This window comes from Bremia lactucae (genome assembly GCF_004359215.1).
Source record: "Bremia lactucae strain SF5 chromosome Unknown BlacSF5_NotPlaced_183_SHOA01000117.1_1171385bp, whole genome shotgun sequence".
In the NCBI taxonomy this organism is placed as follows: Eukaryota; Oomycota; class Peronosporomycetes; order Peronosporales; family Peronosporaceae; genus Bremia; species Bremia lactucae.
Window position 1 is genome coordinate 835,686 of NW_027152196.1, and position 13,294 is coordinate 848,979.

At 45.7% G+C, this 13,294-nt stretch overlaps 2 protein-coding genes across 2 annotated transcripts; one reads left to right on the top strand and one right to left on the bottom strand.

Annotated features, from left to right (window-relative positions):
• Positions 1–340: 340 nt before the first annotated feature.
• Positions 341–1,405, bottom strand: CCR75_005765 (uncharacterized protein; the record flags this gene model as incomplete). Its single annotated transcript, XM_067963840.1, has 1 exon — positions 341–1,405. The coding sequence occupies one exon, from the start codon at positions 1,403–1,405 to the stop codon at positions 341–343; it is 1,065 nt and encodes a 354-aa protein (XP_067815642.1).
• A 10,409-nt stretch (positions 1,406–11,814) lies between these two features.
• CCR75_005766 (uncharacterized protein) lies at positions 11,815–12,168 on the top strand (the record flags this gene model as incomplete). The annotated part of the gene is made up of 1 exon (XM_067963841.1): positions 11,815–12,168. One exon carries the CDS (start codon positions 11,815–11,817, stop codon positions 12,166–12,168), a length of 354 nt encoding a protein of 117 aa, XP_067815773.1.
• Between the last annotated feature and the right edge of the window lie 1,126 nt (positions 12,169–13,294).

Below are 13,294 nucleotides of genomic sequence, written 5' to 3' on the forward strand. Positions count from 1 at the left end.
GCCTTAGCACGAGACCACGTTCATGGGGTCTTGCCTCGAAGTCTAGTCTGCGCAATAGTGTCAGCCAAGACATTAGTTCAATTTTGAAATTTAATTCGAAAAAAATTTAAGCTATCTTGCCATCCCTAGGCAAGACGTGCGGTGAGTTTATTGCTGATCCGTATTAATTACACATGGTTCGGTGCCCAACAGTTTGGTCATTTTGCGTCCTTCAAGTGGGATTGACTATACTTAACCTTCTCTTCTATGTTTTTTTGACTTTTTTCATAACAAAAAAAGGAACTTATTCGAATAAAGCCAAAAGTAGTTTGATTAAATACTCGATCAAAAAACAAATTAATCAGTTTTCGAGCACCACGCGGAAGCGCACAGTACCGTCGCGCATGAGCTTGACGCCGTCATTCACTTTGTCCATGGGCATCTTCTGGATCACAGGGCGTACATTCTTCTCCGAAGCGAGTTGGAGCATGTCTTTAATGTTTTGAATGCTGCCAATGTTGCTGCCGACAAACTTAAGACCCTTCGCCACGACCCCAAACGCATGGAACTTAATCTCGTCATTTGGAAGACCCACCATAATGCATGATCCGCGAACGGCTACGAAACTCAGAAACTGCATATACGGCATGTTGTCGGCATTCGCACAAATCAGCAGCACATCCACCGATTTCTCCGCAGCTTCTGCCTGCTTCTCGTCCGTGTACACAACAAATTCCGTTGCGCCTAATTTTCGGACCTCGGCCTCTTTCGTTGCCGATCGAGAGAAGGCCACAACAGCATCAGCGCCCAACGCAGTGGCAAATTGAATGCCAACGTGCCCCAATCCGCCAATGCCAACGACACCCACACGCTTGCCTGGCTGAACTCCCGCCTCAAGCAATGGCGTATACACCGTGGCTCCAGCACAGAGCAAAGGAGCAGCCAAATCCGACGGAATATTGTCAGGAATCTTAAATGCAAACTCGTGTGGGACACGCACGTAATCGGCATAGCCGCCATAGGTGGGTACCCCATCGTTCTTATACGTATCATTGTACGTCCAGACGCGATGGGGACAGTACGCTTCGCTGCCGCTAGCACACTCTTTGCATACGGCAGGATCTTTACTTAAACATGCAGAGACCTGAGCGCCAACTCCGACGCGATCGCCAATTTTGAGGTCCTTCACGTTAGGACCAAGTATTGTCACATGCCCCACGATTTCGTGACCTACGACACATGGGTACGTAGTCGGCCCCCACCCACTATCGACCGTGTGGACGTCTGAGCCACAGATACCACAGTGCGAGATTTTAATCTCCACGTCTCCGTCGCCAAGCGGGCGCGACGTGTACTCCCAAGGCTTCATCTCCTCGTGTTTGCCGAACGAGGCGTACGCGTGTACGGTTCTTGGGGCTTTGGACATGGCTGTTCTTGGAATGTAGCTATTTGCTGAATGAGTTGGGTGAATGCAGTAAAATGCGATGCAGCCATTTTCGATGGAGAAAAGTCGAGTAACATGCTCTAACGGTTGCTCATGGCGCGAATAACTGTAACGTATTACATTTACACACGCGTAGGTTGAGAATAAATCGGAATTTACAAGCCTTGGTGATCGGTAGATAAGCAAATTAAACAGATGCCCAAACTGCTTGACAAGTACTGTCCAGCGACATGTGTGTGTAGCCATTTTCGTCTAGTAGAAAACATGTACATTTCGTTTTCGATAATTTGACTGTGGAAAAACGATAATTTCATACGAAAGTATGTATCTGGCAAGAGCTGAGTGCCAAATCGACTTTGTTTTTCTCGATCTCAAGCGTTTGCCATTGAATATGTAATGGGCAAACATCGGTTGAAGAACCGTTGTGGTACATTTACTTTATGGGTAGAATACCCTTTTATCTAATTTTAAAATAATTAGCTACTTAAATCCCAGTTATTATGGGTAATAAATGTGGTCGCCGCCAGATATAAATCTGGCGGCCAAAATCTATTTTAATTAGCTAGGGTAAGGTTTTTAGATTGAAATAATTCCCCTTTTGATCTTGAAGCGTTAAGTGCCTTCCTAAGGCTTGCGCATTGATCTGTAAGAGATAAAAGCCTTTCTAAGGTATTTCTTCTTGGGCACTAGTTGCCACTTGGCACTACGAGCCCCTGATCCCTTGAACGAGGATTCCTTAAGCTTTAATAGCTTGTACGACTCCCTGAGTTGTTAAACCCATTAGTTCAATAGAACTAAGTGACTCTCTGAGTCTGAAAGTCTTTTTCTGACTTTAGGAGCGAGGTAGCTCCGCTACACCTGGTAGCACTCGTAGTCAATCTACGCCTGAGTCTTTACAAGTCTAATTTCTCACGAAAATCGAAGAGGTTCCAAAATTGTCAGAAGCGCAACGCGCCGCTTATGAAAAGCTTAAAACCTTATTCGGGCTTGAGCACGTGGGATTTATTATTTCCCAGGGATCAGAGGTCCCGCATGCAAGGCTTGAAGCCTTCATGCGGTACGAAGCCTCCCTGACCGCTCCGGGTACAGGACCATTTAGCGGCATCTATGCCAACCCGGTACACCTCTGTACCTGACTCAGAGCCAAGGGCTCGCCCTCTAACTGTAAATGTGAAAACATATGAGGGAAAAAAGGGAAAAAATCTCCCTTTTCGGATTAAGCAGATGGAAATGTCCATTGATTCCGCTTTGTTCTTAACACAACGGCAAAAGGTGGCTATGGCCATTTCCAAACTTGGAGGTAGAGCCATGGAGTGGGCACTATCGTGCAGCACGTCCATAAACGACGCTTTTCCTTCATGGGATTCGCTGAAACAGCAAATGACGAGCATGTTTGCACCGCCTGATCAGGCTTCTCGCATGCGAGCACAGATCCCAGCGACTCGACAGGGTAAAAGAACCCTAGCGGACTTCGTCCAGGAGTTGAGAACTCTCATTGAATCTATGCATCAAGACGTGGAGTGGCACGTCTAAGTCCACCGAGTATGATCGGCCGAGGTGGCATCATTCTGAGTGTCAGTAGTAACAGTATTGGCAGTTCGCCAGGGCATTTTGGGTCAAACCCTCTTAATGCACGTGAAGCGACACGTAAACGTTCGCTGGATAAGGAAGATGAGTTACCTAACTCCTTGTCGGCCTACGGATCCCTTTTATTCCTTAATTAAGGAATTCCAAGATGTGGTATGTAATAACCCATCATCTGTTTAACGTCCGGATAGAGGTGTTCGTCATGAAAATTGACTTGGTTCCGGGAACCAAATACTGTGTCACAAGACAATGGCGTTTACCAAGGGAGCGGTGTGACGTCATTGACGATTTCTCCGTGCTAAGCACGAGGCTGAAATGGTATGAGAGAGCAAATCTCCTCATATGGAAAACCATTTAGACCATTTGCGAGCAGTGCTCGAGTGCATGCGCACAAACAAATAGTATGCCAATGCATCTAAATGCATTTTTAACCCAGATGAAATTCCTTTTTTAGGAGGCTTCATTGGAAGCGAGGCCTTAGAGCGGATTCCGCTAAGGTAAAAGTCATAGTAAATTGGCCGGTTCCTAAAAAATAAAAGGATTTGCGTAAGTGGTTGGGTCTCGCCAATTATTTGCACAAATATAGCGAAAATAACGCTGATATGGCTAGGCCATCATCTAATCTCCTTAAAGAGGATACACAATGGTGCTGGACTAGCGCCGAAAATAATGCTTTTCGAGCAGTTAAGGATAGTCTTTTCCATGCCCCGATTCTGGCACTGCCAAACACAAATTGGCCTTTCAGTGTCGTCTGTGACGCATCAGATTTTGCCATTGGCAGTGCTCTGTTACAAATAGATGTTGAGGGGCATGACGTGCTATTGCGTTCGAGTCTAGACAGGTTAAAGCTGCGAAAAAGAATTACTCAGTTCATGACAAAGAATTACGTGCTATGAAGTATGCTCTCGTCAAGTTCAGAGTTCATCTGCTCGGCTCTAAGTCGTTTGTGATTTATACAGATCACTCGTCATTACGCACGGCGACTAATTCGCCAAACTTTCACAGAGAATGGCCAGATGGCTATCCTTTTTTGTTTGCGGAATACAACTTCGAGGTTAAGTATAAACCCGGCAAGCAAAATGCTTTGGCCGATGCGTTATCACGCAGGCCGGATTATGAGCTTTCTCATTAAACGACTATCTCGTCATCTATTCCTGAATTAATCCGTTCGGCTTGCGCCAAGGATGAACAGTGTGTAGCTCTGCTACGAGCCTTAAGAACTCGGATTCGGGTATTAAATTACCGGCACGTTGCGTGCAAGGTTACATCGATTTTCTATCGATAATAACCTGTTGCTTTATTGCACAGACATCGCGGACCCTCCGCGTGTCGTTGTTTCTCATGGTGAGGATTTGAAGTACCGGATCCTCTATGAGGCACACGATACTGTCCTTAGTGGTCATCTCGGTAGACAAAATACCTACGGCTCTATAAGCCAGAGTTGGTGGCCCAAACTTTTTAAATGGGTCAGCACATATGTTCGCACATGCGAACCGTGCCACGGGTTAAGCCCTCGGCACGTGCTGCTGCCCCACTAGCGAGTCTTCCCGTCCCCATTGGATGCTGGGAGTCCATTAAAATGGATTTTGGTTTTGGGCTACCCAAAGATTCAGCCGGTAACTCCGGGATAGTGGTCTTTGTTGACCAAAATAGCTCACTAAGCAGCCGTGTTGGATTCCATTGATGGAGAGGGTACAGCTAAGCTGTTTATCGATCGCGTGTTTCGACAACTTTTTGAGTGCTTGGCACCAGATTTGATATGTGCACTGCGGACCATCCGCAGACCGATGGTCAAACTGAACGTGTCAATCGCGTCATTGAAGACGTTTTACGCAGCGTGTAAGCTCAGAAATCAAAGCGCTGGAGCTCAATGCTCCCAGTAGTGAAATTTGCGTTAAATAACGCTGTTCATGCCTCTACCGGCTATACTCCGTTTTATATAAACGGTCTTAACCACCCGCGCGTTCCACTAACGATACCACTGTGTGGTTCAGGGCTTGGTGGGAGTGAATTGGCCGATAGGCTTGCTGATATCAGCCCTGTTACCGTTCGAAACAAGTAAGCGAGCTTCTCGCGACGCGATTTAGTGTGTTAAGACATGTAAGGGATACGATGGCTGATAGCCAAGACAAACGAAAAGAACAAGCAGATGCCAAAGGCAGAAGCTGTATTAATCTTATATGGTCGGAGACCGAATTTTACTAAACGCTAAAAACCTACCTACCAACTTGGTTTCCGCTATCTTCAAGACCAAATTGCGCCCGCGCTTTATTGGACCATTTACGGTCGTGGCCAAGGGGGGCCTAGCTTTTACGCTAAACCTTCCTAGCAAGCTGCGTACACACCCAGTGTATTACATTGGCTTGCTTAAGCCATATCGGGACCCTTCCCACGTGGACTTGAAGGCGCTTGCGCCGAGACAGGCGGTCGTGCCGCAGATTGCTGCCTCCTACACAGGATGTCGAGCTGGCCCTCTAAACGAGGCTGCTGACTCTCCAGCGTCGAAAGACGGTCCCGAACCGCCTCAAAAGAGCTCTCAACCGAGCAAGGACCTCACGAAGAAGTTGCACATCGTGCCGTGGAGCATCAAATGCTGCCGCCGATATTTCGGCCCCCTCCCGCGCTGCTTGATGCGCGGGGGAACCTTCAGTTTCATGTGAAGAAACTTTTAAAGCGACGTCGTCGTGAGGGCCAATACGAGTATCTGGTGAAGTGGCTAGGTACCCCTTTTCTAAAAACTCTTGGGATTTCGAGGTACCTCTTCGTCAAGATTGCCCGTACGCCGTTGACGTTTTTGAGCGCCAAGCTCAGGGTCAACTCGCGCCAAACGACGCTTCCCACCACTAAACGTGGGATTAGGTGGATCTAAAGCCTCAGTGCGGCTTCGATCCTTAATTATACGGTCAACCGAAGCACTGAAATATCGGCTAGGCTTTTCTTCGTTTTGTGGCATAAATGCCGAACGTAACTGGCCTTTGGTCTTAAGCTTAGCGAAGTCGAAGCGAAGCTTCCGTTCCAAACGAAAATCATTTTTTTATCCACAGACTCTCTGATATTCCAGATATTACGAAGTCTGCGGGCCCGGTGAACCCAGTTCCCAATGAGACTTCGTTTTCACTCCTTGTTTCGTTTGGAAACAAAACGATCGGAATTTCTCTCATGGAGGTCACCGAAGCCCCACGGGCTTGATCACGTAAACGCGTCAGATACTGACTTCGCGTCATTACCTTCGGTGTAAGGTATTGCTCATAAAGAGCGTCGCGAGCAGCGAACTCCTCCGGCGTCCTCGCCGGGTCACCAGAAATCCAGATGGCCAAGCTATGACATCTCTTTGAGACGCTCGTCCGCACTAAGCGGAGTGAATCTATATTCACTATGAGCCTCAGCTTTCGCTATTTCGGCAGTTCGACGACGAGCTCTTTCCTATATGAGGATTATCTGCTCTTGCTCTTCATCGAGCGGATTTGAAATAATGTTGGACTCAGGGTCCCGTGTCCTGCTCAATGCAGTTAAGACATCAGCGGCATCACGTTCTGGGAACGGATTCGCGGCTTGCCGAACGTTCGTCCGGAGGAGAGGGCGTGAGCGAACGCCGCTCTTTTTCCTCCTCCTCTGATTGAGAGTGACTTTTAAAGTTCACTATTCCCTCATCGTCGAGGAATGTGCTCAGAGTCTGTGACTCACGCTTGATTGTCATTAGACAAAGGAATGGAAAACACAACCAAACGGTAAGCTGTTTAGGTTCCAATCTCAAAGAGGAATTAAATCGAATGTTGTCACTCGGTGTCAACAGTCTGATGGGGGAGGGTGTAATACGGCACACATCGGTTGGAGAACCGTTGTTGTGGTACATTTACTTTATGGGTAAAATACCCTTTTATCTAATTTTAAAATAATTAGTTACTTAAATCCCAGTTATTATGGGTAATAAATGTGGTCGCCGCCAGATATAAATCTGGCGGCCAAAATCTATTTTAATTAGCTAGAGTAAGGTTTTTAGATTTAAATAATTAAATAAAGTTCAGTTCCACTTTTGATCTTATAGGTTAAGTGCCTTCCTAAGGCTTGCGCATTGATCTGTAAGAGATAGAAGCCTTCCTAAGGTATATCCTCTTGGGCACTAGATGCCACTTGGTTCTACGAACCCCTAAATCCCTTGAACTAGGAATCCTTAAGCTTCAATAGCTTGTACGACTCTGTGAGTTGTTGAACCCATTAGTTCAAAAGTACTAAGTGACTCTCTGAGTCTGCAAGTCTTCCTCTGACTTTAGGAGCGAGGTATCTCCGCTACAGAATACCTCAAATAAAGACCTTTAAGTGGTGCTTCCTGCATCCAATCGCATAATCTGCATTGGCAAAGGGGCAAATTAAAAAGTTTTATAGCTCCTTGATACGTGTGTAAAACGGGCACCTTTCACGTAGTACTGGTAAGTACTAGTTGACCTCACACTGATTACAGTGTAGGTTAGGTGCCTAAGAAACCTTCCTCTGTGCCTGTATACGTGAAATTTCGAGAAGGTAAGGGTCTTTAGCTACTAAAGGTAATTAAAAGGATTTAGCAATAGGTAAAACGAAAACTGTAATAAATAATTAGTTTCCTACGTAACGATCTTCTATCTACTACTGAACTTATTATATTAATATCTAACTGAGAATGGCGCCTCCTTGCGCTCCGCAAATCGTGTCTTAAAACGATTGGCGGGGTTAATTTTAGATTTGAATCAACCAATCAATAGAGCTAATGTCATATTACATCAATAATATGAAATTTGGTATTGCTGCAACTATTAATGTCAAAATTAAAAAAAGATAATAATTTTGTACTTCTTTGCTTATTTCCTCTTATAGAAAAAAATTATGTAACGATACAGCCGTTACATCCCCCTAACTAACACTCACTATACTGATTGATGTAGGATGACAGGAAAGATTATTAAGTCTTTCTGTAATTAGCATTATTGTTTTTAATCAAAATACCGATTTTATTTGAATTATAATTATAATCAAAATACCAATTTTATTTGCATTGCCGAAACGATCAACAAAAACAAGAATATCATTGTTCTTATGTTTGTCGTCGTGAAATCCGAAGAAGAAGTCCATGGATACCGACTGCCAACACTCTGCAGGAACAGGCAGAGGCTGCAACGGAGCACGGGATAAAGCAATGGGCTTCACCCTTTGACAAACTTCCCAAGCACGTATGTACTTGCTAACGAACTCATACTGGCGTAACCAGTAAAACTCGCGACTTATCGTGAGATAGGTCTTCTCACGTCCACGAAAACCACTTTTTGGTGCATCGTGGAACTCATAGATGACGCGTAAACGCAAATCACTATGGATGGGGATGACGACACGAGGTCTGTCGTTAGCAATGGCTATATAATACAATAAAACAATGCGTGTTGTATATCGATCTGTTGTGGATCGATACAATTTCGACAATCCTTTCAAGGATTGTTGGGATGGATTTCTAAGGTAGTCCATCAACCCTCTAAGAGCCTAATCTTCTTGATAAGCTCTTCTAACGTCGTCAAGTAATGTTGATGACGGAACACTTATTGTTGCAACAGTGGTCTCATGCTCACTGTTGATTTGCGCAGCCGGCTCAAAATCGGGTCGGCTTGATAGGGCATCAGCGACAACGTAAAGTCGTCCTGGTTTATACTCCACGGAGAAGTTATACTCCGCAAATAAATACAACCATCTCGCCATTCTTTGCGAGAGGTGTGGACTGTTTACGGCCGTGCGTAAAGACGCATGATCCAATGAGCGGTCTATCTCCCAAGAGATAGACCCAAAACTTAGCCAGTGCGTATTTCATGGCAAGGAGTTCCTTGTCATGCACTGAATAGTTGTGTTCAGCTGGTTGAAGCTGACGCGATTGATTACAGACGACGTGCACGGCGCCGTCTGTGTCATATTGCATAAACGCACAGCCGATTGCAAAATCGCTGGCGTCACAGACCACAATGAAAAGGTCGGTCTTGATCAGAAATCGCCAGGATATCAAGCTTTCTTAATACCCTCGAAGAACGCTGACAATCAGTGTTCCATGACCACTTTACAGTTTTATTCAACAAAGAAGAAAGATGTCCTGTATTTCGGCATAATTGCGTGAGTAATTGTGCAGATACGCCGCTAAACTGAGAAATTTTCTCAGTCTTCTTACATCGACTGACACAGGACAATCAACGATCGCCTTGATTTTTCTGGATCCGTGCGTACACCGTATTAACCCACGATAGCCCAAGAAGTGGTATTTCGCGTACAGGGAATATACACTTCTTGAGATTTGCAAACAAGTTGTGCTTGCGCATGAGTGTAAGAACCTTTTGGATGTGGGTACGATGTACTCCACCATCCGACTTTCCGTTCCTGGATATTCTATGAACGAAGACGTCATCAAAATAGCTCGGTACAAAATCCCGCACCGATATCAACAGATTGGTTACACACTACTGTTAAATATCTCAGGGGCATAACTAAGCCCCTGTGGCATCGCTAGCAACTCCCATAGATTTCCGCTTAGGTGCTTACTGCTGTGAACGAAATATCCTGTTCACGCATAATGATCTGATAGAACCCATCCATCAAATTCATCGACGAGAAGATAGTACTCTTTGACAGACCATTAATGATTAATTCTTTCCTTGGTATCGGCGTTTGAGCCGATACGGTTGCAGCGTTCAGTTTATTGAATGCATGCACTATCCGCCATCCTCCTGTTGCTTTACGCATACAGAAGGTTGGAGAGCTATGTGGGGAAGTAGCCTCCGTCACAGGGCCCGCTGCTAAGCGATCGACAAATTCTTTGCCGATCGCTTATACTTGATCACGAAGCAACGGCCATTGCTTCATAATACAATTTATTGAACCTGGGATCAGCTCGATTTCGTGTCAGGTGCCTTTATCCTTAGGTAACTCGCACGGTACTGAATAAGAGAAAACATCCTTAATTTCTATTTAATCCTCATGTGGAGGGTTGTCTTCAAAGACTCCCAGGATTGGGACGTAAAACGTTCAATCCGAGTCTACTCATCGAGGACACTTTCGTCCATCAATGAGCTCCTAAGAACGCGTTCGTTCTCATGAATTACTAGTGCAGACCGAATAACGGCCATGAAGTTGTCGTCTGTGACAGTAAGCAGATCTGCTTGACTTTTCCACTCCGCAGATCACGCAAGAACCGTATCTGTTCTAGAATGGCAATTTCGTTGTAGGCGCTATTAGATCAAGCCAATAAGCGCTACACTTGACCCATTGTTTACTAAGACATTTATCGTCTCAGCTTCTTGTTTGGAACATTTGACCACAGGTTCCCGGGCACTTATCCCCACAGAAATAATTGTAGAAGTATCATCTTAAGCTGTGGTTGCGCTACCACAGCAAAATCCTTTACGATCGACTCTTGAGTCGATCTAGGACTTTTGCACTGTCTCTTAAAGACGGGCGTGTCAAGTTTTCTTGGATGTTGCTTTTTAAGCAAGCATCCTTGTTTCGTGCCACTCAACTTATTCGAGTGGTCGAACTTCGACGCTGCCAGTGCTTGTGCACAGCCGTCGGTAACATGTCCACGTCTGATGGACCTTCGACGCTGCATGTGCTTGTGCACAGCCGTCGAGATTTAACTCCACAGTGTGTTGGACATTCACACTGAGGTCTTGTGCAGTCGTGCTAACGACCTAACCACAAGTGAGGCTATCGCACTCACTCGTGCGACATCCACACGCTTGCGGACGCTCCAAGACGTTCATCATCATCAGTTGACCATCTGAGGAATAAGAGACAGGCATTGTCACGGCTTGATGCTGCCAATTTATACATGGCTCGTACTTTCTGAGCCATGGTAATCCTAGGATGACATCAATTTTGTCATCCAATTCTAGCACGATGAATACATAGACATAATTGAGAAATTTTAAATTATCATCGTACTCTTTATTGGGCAATGACTGGTACTGGGACTTCGCCGACGTTCTAGTACCGTGCCTTACCCATTTATAGAATCCGTGGATAAGAATTGGACGATTCATATCTACCTTCCTGGAGGCGGACATTTTTTGCTTCAAAAAGGCGGGAGGAGGGAACACCCACTCAGCTATCGGCCTCTAGCTTTGCTGAACACGGACTAATAAAATTTGACAAACATTCTCGCGACGAGGACGAGCAGCCACCTTCGGCGCGTTGTCCATCCTAATCAAAATGCACTTGTACCCGGCCGTGTCATAGATGATACCATTGACTTGTTCACAGCTGCTAAACTAGCAGCGACCAGGGATCCGTCATTGGGTGAAGCGGTAGAGCTCCTACTGGATTTCAAAAAATCTTACAATTCGGTAGACCGATCGTTCTTACACGAAGTATTGGAGTGGATGGGATTCCCACCGGACTTTCTCAATGCGATTCGAGCGGACTCGGGTACGGTTTCTTGCCAATGACAGCAGATCGAGGTGGGTCCCTGTGACGTGCGGGATTCGGCAGGGCTGCCTTTTAGCTCCACTGCTCTTTATTTTGGTGCTCGAACCTTTTTTCCGGAAAATTGATGGGGATATAAAGTTGCAAGGTTTACCGCTACGCACCAGGGTCCATACTCGCGCCTCAAGGTTAGAGGGTTTGCAGATGATACTATGACAGTAGCTCAACGAAGTATGCTCCGCCGCAGCGTTTGTTATACCCAAATTCCTCTACTTGGCTAGACACTGTTGGCCTACGAAAGGCCTCGTGGTGGCTTTATAGCGTGCCATCAAGAACTTTGTTTGGCACGCTAAGTATACGACTTTCAGCATCGCCGGCAAGGCATGGATAAACGGCCAAGTTGCTCAACTGCCGCGGTTCCTAGAGGACTTGCTGTACCAGACCTCTACATGGAACTCCTGGCCCCAACTGCCTCGACTTGGGCGATTCGAGCCACCCCAGAGCAAATGGTAGTTGGAGACATCATGGCTGCTCACCGAGCGGGGCGGACGTATCACGCTGGTACATCGTACCGCAGCCGCAACACTCACCGAAATCACGACCACCGCTGGGCATCGCGCTTTTTACAACTGAGTCAGAAGGTTTTTTGCTGCATTCGGGGGCCCGCCACCCAACCCGGCCAAGCCCGCAAGAAGATACGCGCCTACCGCTTTGTTTCATTTCGTAGGCACCTTTGACGTCACGTGGGACGGCAGAGTTTTGCACTTGAATGGTGCCAAGCACATAAGTTCGCTGTACCACGCATGCATTGCTGAAGATCGCATGATTGCTGACGATTCTTACGGTGCATGGCTACCGTATGTGCCGCTAAGGTTTCTAGTGCGTTATGACGAGAATGAGCAGCGTGTTTCAGGGAGGAAAATCTTCCGAACGTTGACACGTTCTGGGGAATTCCTAAAAGATGTCCTTCACTGCAAGTGGTGCACACCCGGCAAGCTTACTGTCATGGTGCTGACTTTGGTGGTAACTGACCATGTCCGCTGTAACGGGGTGTATCGTTACATGAAATTAACACTTTAAGGTTGTTAATTAATATAATATCTAAAAAGGTAGATAATATTTAAAGGATATTACTTTATTTGGTAATATTCAGAATTCTTATCCATAAATAGGTATAGGCCATTATATCTATTTATTCCGCAGACTAATCAGCTGTAGAAGTAATCAAAGAGAGTTACAAATAAGATAGAGATAAGAATTCATTTTCATGTTAAGTGTTAGGTTATAGTTAAGTTAGCATTTACAAAGATAGAACAAGAGACACTTAACTATATATAATACAGTTTTCATTTTACCCTCTTAAGTCTACTCGTCTTAAGAGAAGTCTTCCTCTGCACGTACAGTGATCGTTACTTAACGCAAGGCACCACTCGCAACTGAAGCAGTGCAAATTGGACTTGTACTGAAACAGTACAAGTCGTAGTGCCCCGTGACGCCTGGTAGCACTTTGTAGTCCGTCCAAGGACCACATTTCCCAAATCTAACATGGACATGTAAGATGATAGTGGGAATACGCATCACGTTTCCCCTGAAAGCTACTCCTTTCTACGTGATATAGAAAGGAGTGCGGTTGAACGAATGAGTTTGACCGTAGGAAACGATGCAATCCTGGCATTACTGTCCAACTTAGACAAAGATGCCCTCCATTCAACTATCGCCAAGTTCATACAACATGAACTTGACGAGATGAAGGAAAAAGTAGCCTTGCTGAATCAGCAAGGCTCTCAACAGGCGGAACTGTTGAGATTACAACAGGTACAGACCCCTGTACCTGGGATGACGCAAACGCGTCGTCCCGAAACT